Source organism: Nothobranchius furzeri, chromosome 18, assembly GCF_043380555.1.
Source record: "Nothobranchius furzeri strain GRZ-AD chromosome 18, NfurGRZ-RIMD1, whole genome shotgun sequence".
Classification (NCBI taxonomy): Eukaryota; Metazoa; Chordata; class Actinopteri; order Cyprinodontiformes; family Nothobranchiidae; genus Nothobranchius; species Nothobranchius furzeri.
This window is the reverse complement of record NC_091758.1, coordinates 45,062,351-45,079,850: the sequence shown is the minus strand read 5'-3', so window position 1 is coordinate 45,079,850 and position 17,500 is coordinate 45,062,351. Positions and strand designations below refer to the sequence as shown.

At 46.9% G+C, this 17,500-nt stretch overlaps 1 protein-coding gene across 2 annotated transcripts in view; it reads left to right on the top strand.

Moving 5' to 3' along the window:
* Positions 1 to 17,500, top strand: part of adck1 (aarF domain containing kinase 1) — a 40,397-nt gene that overhangs the window by 18,893 nt on the left and 4,004 nt on the right. For both annotated transcript variants that reach the window (XM_070547137.1, XM_070547136.1), the window contains 5 exons: positions 4,945 to 5,103; positions 6,921 to 7,079; positions 7,613 to 7,729; positions 8,373 to 8,516; positions 10,559 to 10,756. In XM_070547137.1, coding sequence (XP_070403238.1) covers positions 4,945 to 5,103; positions 6,921 to 7,079; positions 7,613 to 7,729; positions 8,373 to 8,516; positions 10,559 to 10,756 — 777 coding nt within the window. The remainder of the gene's footprint in view (positions 1 to 4,944; positions 5,104 to 6,920; positions 7,080 to 7,612; positions 7,730 to 8,372; positions 8,517 to 10,558; positions 10,757 to 17,500) is intronic.

The following is a 17,500-nucleotide window of genomic DNA, read 5'->3' as shown; positions in this document are numbered from 1 at the left end:
CTGATGGGCCGCAGCATGTTCTGATTAGCTTCTGCAAGCAGCAGGGACGTTTCTATCGGGGGCCGGCCTGGTGGGGCTATGAAGGATGTGGGTCTGTGTATGTGTTTATGTGTTCAGCCGACCACAGCGACCTACAGGTGATAATCAAGCCATCAGGTTGCTCTTCAGGCTAACTTGTGTCTTCATGCAGCCCAAACCCAGCTGAGGTACTCGCCAAGGCCTGATGCTCCTCAGATGGACCATGGCTGGAGGAAGGCTTCCTAATGACCTCATTAAATCCAGGGCTTGCCTGTTTTCAGAGGTTCCCGACAATGGAGGGGTCACTAGTGTCAGTAAAGCTTTCCCTGATCCGAGTGAAGTTGGTCAAAGTGCAAATATCATAAAATCAGGATTTGTCTCTGAAAAAGTTAAATGTTAAAAATGTGTTCACTCACAGAGAGTTGCTTTAGAGGAACTGATGCCATTGATGGTTCTTTATTTACAAATGTAGATAAAGACGATCTCGAATGAAAAAAGCATTAAAATTGTTAATAATGGAAGCATCGACGCTCCCATAATCGAAGTCGAATCGAATCGTGGAGAACTCTTATTGGAAGCTGTTTGTATCTCATTTATTTAATGGATGAAGCATTTGATCAGGTTGGACGATTTATACATCAGTACCACCTCAGGTGACTCCCATCGATGAGGAAGAGCAGCTCTCCTTATGGACCAAGGAGTTCTTCCCGTTTTCTCCAGTTCAGGATTGAACGTGTTTACTTCTCATCACAGTTCATCCTAAAGTGTAGTTAGCTCATGAAGCATCTTATCCTGAGTCCCATCAGCTCAGTGGAGAACCGCGGCTGGTGTTGGTAGAACGTGGTCCGCCTCCCTCACGGTCGTGTCGGTTCTCTAAAGTTCAGCCGAGTAAGAAAATCGCTGAAGTTTAATCAGACCAGATTTTTGTCCTAAATTTCAATAAATCCAAATATTAAAAGCACCTGAAATGGTAAAAATGTGTTCTGAGGGTGTTGTGGTGTTTTCTGCGCCCCAGAGGTCTGCCAGTCGCTGCTGGATCCATTCTGAGCTCTGCCTTGTGTTTGTGTTGCCGGGCGGCCCTGGGGCCACTCGGGTTCTCAAGCAAACAATAAGTCTTCTCTAATAACTGAAGGTCTCCTGGGAAGCCTGTTTAACCTTCAAACCCACACACTAATTACTGCGTGTGTCCACAGAGATGAGGGGAAGCTAAAGAGGGACCGGCGATGCTCTCAGGGCAAAGAAAGATGTGTGGGTGGGCTGGAGTCTCGCAGGAGCTCAGAGTCCACGGCATCTTCTCCCAGCGTTCATCAGCAAGGCGTCAGAGTAACTGGATCAGGGAGGTTGGTGGGACCATGGGAGGGAAAATCCAGACTTTGGACTAGGGATAAATGAATGATGTAGTGATGGGAGAAGCACCCGCTGGCACTGTTTTTATATGGAACAAGTTATCTTCTGATCCATAACTTCAATCCTGAAATGAGATGCTTGGATTTGATGAAAGCCCGCCTCCCCGTGGGAATTACACAGTAGTGCACAGCTGCAGACCCAGGGGCCCTAGGGGCTGACCCAGGGGCCCTAGGGGCTGACCCAGGGGCCCTAGGGGCTGACCCAGGGGCCCTAGGGGCTGACCCAGGGGCCCTAGGGGCTGACCCAGGGGCCCTAGGGGCTGACCCAGGGGCCCTAGGGGCTGACCCAGGGGACATTTATTAAGCCTCGAAGGAAGTGGCTAAAACTGCAGTTCCACACTCATCCACTAGGGGCGCGCACCAGAAGAGAGCAGATCCTCATTGGCTCCCATGTTTCACAGCAGAAATAAGCGTGTTTACAGCCTGGTTCCAAAGCCATTCTAGGTTTAATAGATCTAGTTTACACTCACGACAACTCTGAGGGGTTTTGTAGCTTTTCTGTTTAAGTTGAATGAAATTCGTAAAATTCTGAATAATTAATGAGCATCGGAGCCTCGTGACTTCAGCGCTGGCTCCGGGGAACGGCCTCGTTCTCACGCTAACAGATGTTTGTCCATTTCATCTCTGAACGTTAGTTTTGTCTGCTTGTTTGTGTTTGAATGGTAACTATGGCGTTATTGGTCACAGAGGGGTAGCTGTGTTTACCGGCCGCACTAACAGATCATCCAGGCAGTTTCTTTTTATCCGTAAGTAAAACTATATTTGTGTTCTTTATTTAGCTGGTTGAATGGGAGGAGATGCTGTGTCAATAACTGCTTGGTCAGACTTGTTAGTGGGGCTGCTGCTGGATAAGAAACGTGAGTGCCCGTCCTCCGTCTCCTGCCCGGGCGGCTGGCTGTTCCCGTTTCCCGGGGCAGCCGACGTGCGGACCGCTCCGATACCAGGCTGTAGTCATGCTGGTCCTTTGTGGATTTCTGAGGGAGATCACAGAAACACTGCAGCTGTTTTAGTTGATGCTGCTTTACTTTTGAGTCACTCAACCACATTTTGTTGCTAATGTTTAGCTGGTTAAATGGAGGAAATTCTAGTTGGTTGCCATAACACTGCTTGGTCTGAGATGGATTATAATTGGTTGAAACATAAGGTGTTGGAGTGGCCGCGGGGGATCTGACCGAGGATCGGTCTTTGCTGGTCTGCAGCGGTGACAGATCCGCGAGTCCGCCGTTCTCGCCTCCGGTCGGGAGCACCAAGCGAAACCGGGAGCCGAGTCCCAGAGCTGTGTGTGTCGCCGTGGATTTTTGACCGCAGTGGACCAGCGAAGCCCAAAATTCTCGGTCCGCTCGCCTAATTATGATTTCATTACTGAGCAGGCCGGAGGTGCCTTGTCGTTGGACTCATTCTGCTGCATTTTTCTTGCTACAAACTCCCGGGAAAACGTGGTTAGTTTTGGGTTAGCATGTAGCTAATGTCCCACCGATCTCCAACCGTGGAGATTGAGCTGATCCAAAAGGCCAGGGCTGTCATTTAACAGTCCCAGTCAGTATTAGATCTCCACAGGTGACCAGCACGACTACAGCCTCGCACTGAAGCCGATCGGCCGTGCGGGTGGACTACCCCGTGGTCCCCGGTGCCATTCTTAGCTTCTTTGGCTAGTTCAGTTAGCTAGTAGCTAAATTGGTTTCATTTGTTCCAACAGAACAGCCCCATCCTCAGCTCAGCCTCTTTTCCCATTTTTGGCTTCAGCTCTCCCCTCGGCGGAGCGGTGGGCGGGCTGTGCCCACATTTTTATGTCGATGATGCTGACATGTCTCCACTCGGCGATTGTCCAGCTCCTGAAGATGAAATCCAAACATCTCTGCAGATTAAACACTTCTTCAGGAAAATTGGACCGGGATCATGTTTGTCGCAAGCCAAGCCAACGGGCCAGCTTGGTGTTAAATCTCAAGGCCATAGCTGACAATACAATGTGGCGGGCTTGACCTCTGACCCCTCCTGTCGGACACCCTTACTTGTGCAACCTAGACTCTCATTACTGGTAAAATCACCTTCATTTGCTGTGTAAGCTCACCAGACTCAGAACAAACCCTCGTCAGCTTCTCCTAAAGCAGGTGAAGGCTGATGTGAAAACAATCATCTATTATTTTCTTTCATCTAGAGCACATATGTCAGACACAAGGCCCGCGGAGCATTTTTATGTGGCCCGCGAGATAAATATCAAAAATATATTAAAACTGGCCCGCTGGCCAATTTTACCGCAAAGACTTCAACTCCCATGATGCTTTGCGGCGTCAGCGCAGAGCCGACGCGCCCCCTCCTTTGTGTTCTTTCCAGCGCCTGCTGCCGGTGTCTGCAGCTCCGCTGTCTCGGACAAACTACACTCCTCTCACTCAGTGCCGAGTTCACTCAGCTGTTTCTGACGTTGAAGCCCAGAAACGGAGATTCTAGCCGCTCAGTAATGTGTTCACGACTGAAAGAGAAAGTTTTCCTACTAACGTCCAGACAGAGCTGATATAACTCCAGCGACACGCTCAAACCAGCACGACTCTGTCGTTGTGTTTCCTCCCCGACACACAACAACGTGGTCAAGCTGCTCAGACATGTTCATCAGCACAAACCTATGTGAGCACCTGTTGCCATCTAATGTTGTCAATCAATCAATCAATCAATCAAAGCTTTATTTACAAAGCGCCTTCCGCAACCCTGTCAGGAAGCCCAAAGCGCTGACATTATTATGACGAAGATGAACAGAACAACAGGAGTCTCCTCCTCAGCTCAGATCAACCCCATGATGCAGGTATCTGGCTGGAACAGGTGAGCATCACAGTAAACCAGTGGAGCAAACTGAGCTTTAAATATGTTGGTTTGATGCTCTTTTTCTGCTCCAAAACATGAACGTTAACAGGTGAGATGTTGCATTTTCATTTAAGATAAAATGATATTTTATTTAGTTGTTGGCCCGTGAGAAAAGATTTAACCTACAGTAAACAGGAAGTGGAAAGGCTGCAGATAGATGAATAGAATAGAAAATCCCTTTATTGTTCCTCAGTGGGGAAAGCTAGACGTCACAGCAGCGATGACACGTATTACAGGAGAAAAAAGGAGAATAAAAATTAAGAAAAATGAATAAACAAGAAAACATAAATCCTGAATAGATTTTAAAAATGCTGATTATACCACAAGTAATGAATACCACTGATGCCTTTTATTTAAAACTGACTTGCTCGTGTGTCATTTGGTTATTCCACATTCAGTGTTAATGCAGAAATATGTTTGTTTACAAATTTAAAGGTTCAAAATTGCATAAATGTTGATAAAGAAAATGTGCACATTTGCCGTCACTTTTTCAAAAAAAATATGAAGTTTGGCCCTCGACTCCGTCCCAGAGTTTCATTTCGGCCCCGTGTGAGTTTGAGTTTGACACCCCTGATCTAAAGTCTGATTAATAAAAGCTGCCATAGTCTGATGCTCCTGTTTCTGAGGACTAATGCGTCCTCCTTGTCTTGTTTTATGTGTCCTGCAGCTTTCAGAGATATTTGTCTCATTTGAGGAGGAACCTCAGGGTGCAGCGTCTTTAGCTCAGGTTCACAGAGCAGTGCTGCATGATGGGAGGACAGTAGCCGTCAAGGTCCAGCACCCCAAAGTCCAGAAACAAAGCTCCAAGGACATAATGGTGATGGAGGTGAGTCTGTCTGTGCTCCACCACAGGAAAATGGTCTCAGAACTGCAGAACCCTGAAACGGTACCGCCCTTTGTGTTTCTCCTTGTTTAATTACTTTGCTTTAAAAAGCAGCGGGGTCCTGTCCGGGTCCTCAGGGACGAGCTCAGTGACCTGTAGAAGAGGTGATTCAACCACTGACTCAGATGTGTTGAAGCAGGAAACCCAAGGAAACTGACCCTAACCGAAGAACAGCATGGTGGCCCTGAAAGAGCGGGTTTCAGCCTTTCACGTCTCCTCTCTGGAGACAGAGACACGGGTCGGTATCGATGCGTCATTTAGCTTCAAAGATCCCAGATTTTCATGGGAATGAATCTAGATTAAAGAAGATTAATGAAAGTCTTAGATGTTAGACGGATGTGTTAGATGTTAGGGTGAAGTTAGGCCGATGTGACCCTCAGGGTAGATGGATGGCGTTCTGATGGTAGACATTATGGACTCGACACGGGAGGCAACAAACGACTGCCATCAGCAAAACTCTCTGCTATCGCTTGGATAACCTGACTCACGGGAGGCGACAGCGGGAAAAGCCAGCGATGCACTTTGTTCCAGGACGAATAGCGAGTCTTCCGTTGTTTTGATTGGCCGTCAGATGGGAGGGAATGTCAGGTTATTAAAGCTGTTCAGAGTTGGAAAAGTCTCCTCCTCACAGAAGAAACCGAGACTTACTCACTACGACTACTAAGCTGTGCTTGAAGCTGTTGTCCTGTGAGCCGCCGGTCATCTGTAGCCTCTCAGGAACCTGTCCTCTGATGCGGTCGTGGTGTTGGGTCTGCCAGACCTCTTCCTGTCAGAGTTTGTCCCAGAGTGCTGTTTGCTGGTGAAGGAAGCTGTGCTCACCGACACCTTGGCTTTCTCTGTAGGAAAGGCCTACATTTAAGTGTTCTGATGGTCTCTTCCACTGTTAATGGCCTTTTTCTCACCATGTTTGCAGCAGCACACTTTCTGCAGTACAGTACTGTCCAGCTGATGCTGACGAGGGAGTGGTACCACAGTATGTTCCAGCACGGTTTAATGCAGACAGGGGGGGGGACTAGCAGCACCAGCTTTCAGGGCCGGATCAACCTCCATTGCTGCCGAACAGCCGTGTTCCCTGAAAAAGGCTTTTGGATCATTCTGAAATGTACATGTTCAGTTTTGAGTACCCCACCTCTGGCGGTTCACCACTTCACTTTGTACCATTTCTAGCTATCCATTGGACTTGAATGACTTAAAGTGCAGGAAATAACTGGAAGAATTGGGGCGTTCTAAAACTTTTGGCCGGTAGTTTGTTTCTGATCCTAAACGGTCTCTGAGACCATCATCCTGGTGCTCTGAATCTGGTCCAGACTTAAGCCTCGAGATCAGGGTCTCATTTATCAAACATGGAGGACGCACAGCTGCACGCGATCTCCGCTTCATAAACCAGAGAGGTTCTCAGCTGTCTCTTATTCACATCCGCCTTCAACACTCCCACTTTCTGCCATAAATGGTCAATGCAAAGTGCCTTACCTACAAGTGATGACGCTGCAGGATTTCATAACTGTACCTCCTCAGCAGCAGCACTGCAGGTGCTCTCCATGTCCAGCATGTGTGTAAGCCAGCTCCTTAGTCAACTTAAAGTTACGCACATTTTTCCACTAAGTTTTCTTTATAAATCCCAAAGTTTGCGTGGAAAGTTGCTTACGCAGTTTTCCGACCCGTTTAGAGCGTAAGCGAGCTTGATGAACGAGGCCCCGGGTCTCTGAACCAACACAATTTGTGATGTGTGTTTTAGAACATGTGTGTGTTTGCTTCGACAGGTGTTGGTGAAGGCCGTTCATTGGCTCTTCCCAGACTTTGCCTTTATGTGGTTGGTGGAAGAAGCCAAGAAGAACATGCCGCTGGAACTGGACTTCCTGAACGAGGGACACAACGCTGAACGCGTGGCGTCTCTGTTGTCCCACTTCCCCTTTCTCAAGGTATGAACACATGAATGTGACTCTTGGTTTGGGAGCGTCGGAGCGGATTTAACGCTGCTGGTGTGTTGTGACCAGCCCATCGGAAGCTCCAGGCCCAGTATTAAAACGGTTCCTGGTTCAGTTAATTGAGGTCAGAGTGTGTGTCTGTTAGAGCTCCTCCTTTGTGTCTCTTCGGCTCGTCGGCGCCTCGACAAAGCAGCGACTGCAGAATCATATTTCCATTGTTCACGTCCATTATCGTTTCATTTCCTGGAGTGCTTTTCCTTAACGTGTTCGTTTGAGAGCTTTTATTAGCTGAAGGTGAGTCAGACCAACTGTCTTTGTTCCTGTTGTAGACACAACGGGCTCACGTTTCTGTTTCCTGTTGTATTCTGCAGATTTTAGGTCCAGAACGTGTCTTTTGATGAAGAATTACTAATAATTAGTGTAAATGTCTTTGAAGTCCAGTTCTACACGGCATGTTTCTCCTCAGCGCCTACTCTTCTGATTCACTGAGAAACCATCCCAGTCACACGTCTCGTTCTTTCTCTGAGGTTCCCACGATCCACTGGGATCTGTCCACGAAGAGGATCCTGACCATGGAGTTCGTGGAGGGGGGGCAGGTCGACGACAGAGACTACATGAAGAAACACAACATCAACGTGAACAAGGTGCTGCTCCATCTGAAACGCTCTCTGGGTAACCTGAGCCGGTGTACCTGGGTGAAGGTGCCGCCGGGCTGTCAGACTAAATAACTCAGGTGGAGTCACTCTGAAGAGGTCACATGACACCTTTGCATCAGGTCCTCCATCCTGCCAGCGTTCAGTCTCCCCTTTATCAGAATCATTCTCATCAACACGGTTAACGTGGACCAAGAGTCTGGTTCTGGTCCGGGTCTGATCCGCCCTGGGGTCCACACAGCAACACAAACACACATCAGCATGCCGCTCATTTAATATTCATGTCCTGGCTGAGGGGGCGTGGCTTAGCAGGGTTGTATTTGTCCTTTCCTCGGGGCTCCTGAGACAACGTTTCACACGCTTTCTAGAGGCGTACACATTAGTGAATAAACATCATTCTGCTAATCCTTCATGATTTTTAGTTTCTGTGCATAAAACCCGGAGATGGAACGGAGAAATGAGGTGTTGTGGTGTGTGACGGAGGTGATAATGAAACACTGGGAGGATGTCAGCGTTTCTGTCTGAGGAGATTTATGGAGCTCTAAATGGGTTTCCCCGGAGCCGGCCGCACCATGTGATCAGCACGAGTGTTGGGTGAGGGTACGACTCCTGACGTGGCTTCGTGTCCCGGCAGATCTCTGAGAATCTGGGTCAGCTGTACAGTGAGATGATCTTCGTCCACGGCTTCGTCCACTGTGATCCGCACCCTGGGAACGTGCTGGTGCGACGGCAGAAGCAGCAGACGGAGATCGTCCTCCTGGACCACGGCCTGTATCAGGTGCTGTTGTCTGATGTTACCATCCATTTTTCATGCTGCCGGCTCAGGGTCAGGGTGAAGTGGTAGAGCCGAACACACACACACACACACACACACACACACACACACACACACACACACACACACACACACGTTTATTAGAGTACAGCGGGATAAAAGCTTTTTCATAAACAACTCATTTGATGTTGTTCCTAGAGTGCAGAGTTTGAATGCACAACAGCCTAATCATACACACACACACACACACACACACACGCACACACACACACACACACACACACACACACACACACACACACACTAACTCTTGCACAAGCACTCAAACCCACGCACACTTTCCTTAGACCATAATGGGTCCAATTTATTCCTAATGACTTGTGATTTCAGATGTTATTTAAGAGGTGAATATTAATCCATTCATCAGACACACACACACTCTCTCTCTCTCTCTCTCTCTCTCTCTCTCTGTGCTGTAGCATACTAGTAATGGCATTTAAAAGATTGTGTGTGTGTGTGTGTGTGCGTGCGTGTGTGTGACTGTGTGTGTGTTGAATGACGTTTCATATTTATAACTAAAATCTCATGAATACAACAACAAGCAGAAAACAAAGTCATGTAGGAGCGCCGTGTGACAGTCCGTGTGTGTGTGTGTGTGTGTGTGTGTGTGTGTATGTGTGTGTGTGTGTGTGTGTGTGTGTGTGTGTGTGTGTGTGTGTGTGTGTGTGTGTATGTGTGTGTGTGTGTGTGTGTGTGTGTGTGTGTGTGTGTGTGTGTGTGTGTGTGTGTGTGTGTGTGTGTGTGTGTGTGTGTGTGTGTGTGTGTGTGTGTGTGTGTAGCTCTAACTGTGTCTAGTCATGTTTAGAGGAAACCTAAAATCTGTTCAGAATAAAGTTATTTACTAAACTTTTTATTAAAGAGCATGGCCCGGACTCGAACCGGCAACCATACTGGCTACTGGGTAACCCCCACCCCCCAGCTACCATGGGTGGAGCTAGAAGTGTTTAAAGGCACTCGTGTAGGATTAGGACTTTTATTGTGAAGGATTGAAGGACATTCTGCCAGGGCTGATCCTCTGTTCAATAAACAGTCTCATGTTCCTTTACTCAGTAAGAATACGCAGAACCTCGGCTGTAGCCGGTCCGGTTCTGCAGGGCCTCGGCCGTAGCCGGTCCGGTTCTGCAGGGCCTCGGCTGTAGCCAGTCCGGTTCTGCAGGGCCTCGGCCGTAGCCGGTCCGGTTCTGCAGGGCCTCGGCTGTAGCCGGTCCGGTTCTGCAGGACCTCGGCTGTAGCCGGTCCGGTTCTGCAGGGCCTTGGCTGTGGCTGTAGCCGGTCCGGTTCTGCAGGGCCTCGGCTGTAGCCGGTCCGGTTCTGCAGGGCCTCGGCTGTAGCCGGTCCGGTTCTGCAGGGCCTCGGCTGTAGCCGGTCCGGTTCTGCAGGACCTCGGCTGTAGCCGGTCCGGTTCTGCAGGGCCTCGGCTGTGGCTGTAGCCGGTCCGGTTCTGCAGAACCTCGGTTGTAGCCGGTCCGGTTCTGCAGGGCCTCGGCTGTAGCCGGTCCGGTTCTGCAGGGCCTCGGTTGTAGCCGGTCCGGTTCTGCAGGGCCTCGGCTGTAGCCGGTCCGGTTCTGCAGGGCCTCGGCTGTAGCCGGTCCGGTTCTGCAGGGCCTCGGCTGTAGCCGGTCAGGTTCTGCAGAACCTCGGCTGTAGCCGGTCCGGTTCTGCAGGGCCTCGGCCGTAGCCGGTCCGGTTCTGCAGGGCCTCGGCCGTAGCCGGTCCGGTTCTGCAGGGCCTCGGCCGTAGCCGGTCCGGTTCTGCAGGGCCTCGGCCGTAGCCGGTCCGGTTCTGCAGGACCTCGGCCGTAGCCGGTCCGGTTCTGCAGGACCTCGGCCGTAGCCGGTCCGGTTCTGCAGAACCTGCCACGTCTGGCTGCTTTAGGGACATTTGAACCTTAATCGGATCTGCTTCTCCAGCGGCCCAAGTGTGGCGTAAAGTTTGAAATGTTGTGAAAAAGCAAACCAAAATAAAAGTGTGACGGTTTCTTTCAGGTCCTGCAGCCTGACTTCAGGATGGATTACTGTCATCTCTGGATGTCTCTGATCCACGGAGACATGTCTGGAGTGGAACGTTACAGCCGCAGACTTGGAGCAGGAGATCTCTTCCCGCTGTTTGCTTGTGTGTTAACGGCTCGATCCTGGAATGCCGTGAACACCGGCATCAGTTCTGCTCCCGTCACACAGGCTGAGGTAGGACCACACACACACACACACACACACACACACACACACACACACACACACACACACACACACACACACACCCCTGTAATGCCTGTTTCTTTCCCGGTGCATTATCTCCAGTTTTAAACGCTGGTATGTTTACGTGTCGGACAGCTCCGGTGAGGCTAACGCTAGCCCTGGAGATGGACTTGAGCGCTCCTGTTACTGCTGAATGTGACCAGATCCCGTCTCTGTCCACAGAGCAGCTGGAGTCCAGCTCCTGAAAACACATTTATCTGTTAACTCCGGATTTCTGGGATTAGATCCACATAATAATGCGTTCTCTCAGCTCTGGCGTGTTTCCATCCTCCGGCTGAACGGTGGATCCTGTCTCATCTGAGGCCCTCAGCCGGACGCTGTTGAGACTCTTTACTGGTGTCCAGGTTGAGCCCGTCTAAAGTCCACAGTTAGGGCCGGTTTGATCCTGGAACCCAGTTTAGGTTAGTGGGTTTGATTCCTGCCTGCTGGATGGGCTCAGCTTCAGAGTCCGTCCTGGGAAGTGTCCCACTGTCCCCTCAGGTGTCCTACGACACCATCTGTCCTCCAGAGAGTTTATTTTTACGTCTCTTATGCAACGTTTGAAAGCTGGCAGAAGATCCTGACAACAGTCTGCCGCCCCCTCACACGTGGTGAGGGCCAGCGAGCGGAGCGGTAGTGACTCTGAAAGGAAAGAATGTGTTTCTGTGACTGGATGGAGATAAAAACACGGATGTCGTTCTGGGCAGTCGTCTCGGTAGGAATTGTTTCTGCCAGCGTTGTAATGATGGAGCCGCAGGGGCAGCAGACAGGTGATGCTGTCAGTCTGGAGCGACTCGGGGTGCTGGCATCTTCGAGTCCCTGGAAACGTTGGAGTTGGTCAATAACTCTTGTTTAGGGATGTCTGATGTCATCAGTCTGTCACTAGTCACCAGTATTTAAAGGTGTGGTTCACTGAGACGTGTTTCTGTTATTATTTCTGATCATAATCAATCACTCTGAGTTGTTCATGCAGGCTGCACACAAAACGATTGATATCACAATTTAAGAGTGACACAATATCAGATATCGGTAGAAAAGACCGACTATTTCACAGATTAGAGTCAAAGGTCACTCGTCAGAATAAGAGTCGTTAATTCCAAAATAAAAGGGAATAAAGTAACGATCCACAGTTGGCTTTATTTTACCAGGTGAAAAGGTTCGTTAGTGACATCAGAGCCCGAGTGTTTGTTTACTTTTGGATTTGACAGAAAACAAACATTCTGATGGCGTGAAACCCCGAAGTGAAATCAGCTAAAAGTGAAACGTTAAAACGTCAGTTAGTTTGTTCAAAAGTGATATTAATAATAATAATATGATTATTATTAATATTAACAATAAAATAATAATAATAATCCAATAATACAACTGATTATTATTACTATCGTTATTATTATTATTATTACTGTTATTAACAACAATCTATTATTGTTATTGTTGTTGTTCTTCAGTCATTATAAAATAGTATCATTATTATTGTTATTATTGTTAATAATGATAATAATAATAATCTCAATAACAATAATAATCTATTCTTATTATTAATAATTAATCATTACAGAATAGTATTTTTATTATTATTATTATTATCATTATTATTGTTGTTAATAATAATAATCTCAAGAACAATAAAAATCTATTCTTTTTATTATTATTATTGTTGTTGTTATTGTTAATAACAACAACAACAATAATAATCTATTCATATAATTGGATTATTATTATTAATCTTATTTAATCAGAATAGTATTATTATTTGTTTATTATTGTTGTTGTTGTTGTTGATGAGGATGTATCAGATTTGAACTTTGTCTTCAAACAGAACAAAATGAAAGACAAACGTTTAATTGTTTATTTTCAAAGCGGAAGCTTCACGTGCGTCCAGACCAGCTGCTGCTTCCGTAAACATCACGTTTCCTGTCTGCGCCTCAGCTCCTGCTCTGTGGAAGCAGGTTTGTGGTGTGTGCAGCATTCTCATGGTCTGACCTTTCTTCCCTCGGTGTGTTTTTATTCTCTTGCCTCTCGGATGCCTTTTGCAGCTCCTAACAGCCGATGATGCATTCCATTAGTGGTAATGCAGTCACGTGCCCGCGGTGGCGCTGAGTGCTTTTAGAGCTGCACGGGCAGGAGCGTTTTACCTCTTTAACCAACGCTTCTCGCCCAAACACAACCAAAACAAAGTAATTAGCCCACACCAGGCAGCATGACTCTGAGTCGAACAGATCCTGCCTCGTGTTGTCACTTCCTGTTTGTGCCTTTTGTTGACAGGATTTCACCCTAACAGAGGAAAGAGTCTCGGTAGGGCCGTGTGATCTGACGACATGAGATTGTTGAGGTTTAAGTGAGGACGACCTAACAAAGCTGGGAGATCGTAGAACCGTCTGCTTGCCTTCTATCACCTGTGCCACTGTTTCTGGATGCGTCTACGGGCATTTTTCTCAGCTGAGTCACGCTATTTGCTAGCCTGCTTCTGTCGGCACGGCACCGATGAACCAATCAGAGCTTTAAGGCAGAGTGTTGTTTGGCTAGCTGGGGTCTCGGTAGAGCTGAGGAAAATCATCTAATAACCCATTTATTAAGATGCGAGCGTAAATGGTGATGAATCAAGAAGCACACCGTACTCTATTATAGTGGCTAGCTGCTAGCATTTGCCACTAGCTTTCTCCGTCTGTAGTCTCGCGCGTCTGCTTGATCGGGAACCTCGGGGTAAATGGCTCTGGGGCTTTTATTATTTGGGACAGTCGTGTGTGTTTTAGCGAGCCTTTTCACCGTGGCTGGCGTCCAGAGCTTTGTTTATGCCAAACTCCTCCCCCACGTAGTCAGGAAAATCTACGGAGAGCTGTAAGGGACAAATAGTGGGAGTGGAATTCTGACTAGAGGATGCATCATGAATTTAGCTCAACATGATAGCTTTGTTTTTCTGGACCAGATGACGGGATGTCAGCCACCTCTAGACAGATTTTAAATGATCACACTGAAGCGTAGGAAAGGTCAGAGGTCATCAGACCGTACACGGTCCTGCCGTCTGACCTTTGACTGTGTGTATCTTCTGTTTCTGACCTCGCCATCTGAGAATCTGTCCTAACAAGGCTGCTTTTCTGCTCCTGTTGATGTGTGTGCAGGGCACTAGTCTCCTTCAGAAGACAGAACTTTTTAAACCTTAAAGAGCAAGTCACCCCCTACCAGAGTATTGCTCCACTCACACTTCCAGTTTGAAAAATGCAACAAATGCTGTTGCCTAGCAGACCGAGGGGGCGGAGCCGCTAACAAACACACACACCCAGGCTCACAACGACATTGTGACATCATATGGTACCAGCTAACATTCTAGGGTACCTCTTAGCCAATAGCGATGGCAGATTTAAAGTCAAATGCAGTGCAGAGTTTTTAGCTGACGACGGCACAACACTGACAGTTTTAGGCAGAAAATCAAAATTTGAACTAAAATGCACTAAAGTGCAAAACTTGATGACACGTGTCTGCAGCACGATTAGACACACATTTATGTAGTTTATCAGGAAAAAAAGTAATTTGGGGGTGACTTGCTCTTTAAAGGGACTTTTCAGACTTTTGGATTTTTATGCTCGTGATTGCCCCCTCAGGCCAAAAGCGTAACGGCAGCTTCAATATTAGGCTCGTGCACGAGGCGCGCATGCTGTACGTGCACACTCCTTAACGAAAATAAAAGCTGAGACAGTCCCGTGTGTGTGTGTGTGTGTGTGTATGTGTGTGTGTGTGTGGCCCGGAGGACAGAGGACAGGAGAACACGCAGCTAATTAATTAAATAATGTGGTTCTGTATCTTTCTCTTCAGCACAGCCGACAAAGGTTTATGATGGGTCAGTCCTCCTGCATGCTCAGATCATTCCCTTCCCTTGCTTGAAAAATTGTTCCAAAATGAAAGTTGAACCCACATCTTTTTATCTGTGAATTCAATGCCGTTCAGCGAGTCTCAAATAAAAATTTGGGCATTTTACTGTAAAAAAATATACCATTAATGTAAAAAGGAAACTCTAAATAAACTATGTTCACATCCAGAATCAAACCTGTCTTCTGCGTGAGAGTCCAACGTCTTACTAGGTGAGCTAAAGCACCAGTGACGTCCTCTTGTATCTGTAACATTTATATCCTTGATGACAGCTGAAACAACGCTCAAAAACGGTTCGGAGTGAAAATGGCTATTTTGTTGCTAATTAGCAGGAAATATCTAGAAGAAAGTTCTACAGAAAGTAGCTAAGGGTCCTCAGAAATGTAGCTAGCTTTGTCACTAGGCGTTAGGAACAGCGACAAAGTGGCACTGCCTCTCTCTCTGCTGCTAAAGCTACGGATAGCAAATGCTACGGGCGATGCCTGAGCGTGAACGCGCATGAAGCAGCCTGCTCGACCCGAGCATCTCTCTTTTTCTGTGATTTTACAGAAAAACAGGCAATCACAGTAAAAATGCCAGGGCTCATTCTACAGGACCAGGGCGTTGCAGGAGAATGTATGAAGAAGACATTTATTATTTCTATACATGGTTTGGCTGTCAAACTTCCATAATGCCCCTTTAAATACACCAAATGAGTCTACTTGATGATTTAAAATGATGTTTTTGTCAGTTATGTCACACATTAACATCAGTACATTAACAAAAGACTCATATTTACTTCACATAATAGGAAATATTCCTTTAGATGGTTTCTTAGGATAGGATGTGACGTCTGAGGTCTTTGTTAACGCCTCCTACATTTTCTGGCCTCTGATTGGTCCAAACACGGTCCCTAAGAAGGGAGTTCCTCTATAATTCAGTTCCTGCCTCACTTCCTAAAATTAACGCCTCTTGGAAGATCAAAACTCGTCGTAAATGGAATATTTTTATCGGCATAGAAACGCCGTTTTCAGAACCAAAACAACTATTATTTGTTTTACCTGCAAGATTTCATCAGACGCAAACCAAGCCGTCGTTGACCCGCCAGAGCTGATTCCATACCGGAGGATGTCTCACTGACGGGTCGAGCCGAGTTCAGAGGAACCTACGACCTTTGACCTCCACTGAAGTCTAAAACACTCCCCAGCCTGGCTGGCTGAGACCTCTCCGCTTGCTCGCTGGACCTCCGGAGCTTTCAGCCACTGGCGTTGGATTGGTTAGGATTCATGTGATAACTGATTAAACATCACTGAATTCAGCCGGATTATTTCCATAATCCCGTACATCACGTTCTTTTCTACGACATTAATTAGAGTTTTAACACGTTAGATGACGTTTCATTAAAGTCCGGTTTTTGTCTTAGTTATCTTGAATAATAGTTTTCTACAGTTATTCTGTTTGATCATTAGTCATAGAAACATAGTAACACATAGATTTTATAACGTATATTTTTGCCTGTGTCTGATTATTATTAAGAGCTGGATTCCTGGCGTACCCAAAGTACCTGTTGCCTGTGTCGACGGGATATTAAAGGTTCAACAATACTAACGTCTGAGCCACCATATAAATAAACGGTTATTTATCTGGTTTAGGTGAACAACCTTCCCATCGGGAGGCGAGGAAAAGCAGCAGCACACCCAGACTCTGCTGCTGATCGTAATCATCCAGTAATTAGCCCGATCAGCTGATCTCCGCTAGGAAATCTGCGGGTCGTAGACTCGTAAATCCGAATCGGAAAAGTTGAGATCTGTTAATTAAAGAATAGAGTTCGGATCAGTTCATCTGAATTAAGTCTCCATAAAACGTGAAACTCATTAAAAATGAGGTTATTTTGAAATACAGCGGCTGTTTTTCTGTAAAACTGGGAGAAAATTCCTCCTCCGTCTGCATCTGTCTGCTGGTGAAATCAGCCTTCCTCTCAGTCGGCTGAGGAAGAGGAGAAATCACCAGCCACATCCCCCTCCCCTCCCCAAATGAATCCCTTTGCCTTTGCACAGCCTATTATTGCGCCACTCGCAGTACAATATGTCCTTATTGAAGCTTTCAGATGCAAATGAAGCAGCGGCACCTTCTCCGGGTCCTGCTGACAGCTGCACGGCCGGCCTCCAAGCCTTCTGTAATTGCTACTAATTGTTATTCCCCAGGCAGGACTTGGCGCCGCTCTTCTGAAGACCCCGTTATTTTGACCGGAGGGGGTGAAACGGGCTTGTGTTGCACCTCCATGAATTTAGCGTGATTCTTGGTTCAGATTATTTAGTAAATAGAGGAAATGAAGAGGTGGGGTGTGATGTTAGAGGGGAGGAGCTACAGCGACAGCAGCAGAGTGGTTGGAGGAGGATTAAGGGCGCAACCCCCTCATCTCCCCACAGTCCAAAGGATCAGACCTCTATGACTCCTGCACTGTAAAAAAAAAAAAAACCACCGTAGGTTTTACGGTAAAACTCCGGCAGCTGGGATTGCCGGAATGGGACCGAAAAATTACAGGCAGCTTTTGTCTTTTACAGTAAGAAGGTGTTGTCGATTTTGAGTTAAAATTTTTTACTGAAACCACTTTTCTGACATTGATTTTTTTTAAGTTTTCAGAACTTAAATCTCTTAACCATACTTATATATTTCAATTCCGGTTTAATTAAAAATGCTCATCAGGCCAACTTGAGTCTTTTGAAACATTTTGATTTACAAGTTTGACGTTTTAATCCAGGTGATCGTGTCAACAGAACTTAAGTTAACAGAACTTAATAAAATAAGTCCAAGACCATGTGATGTTTAAGTTAACATAACTCAATATTT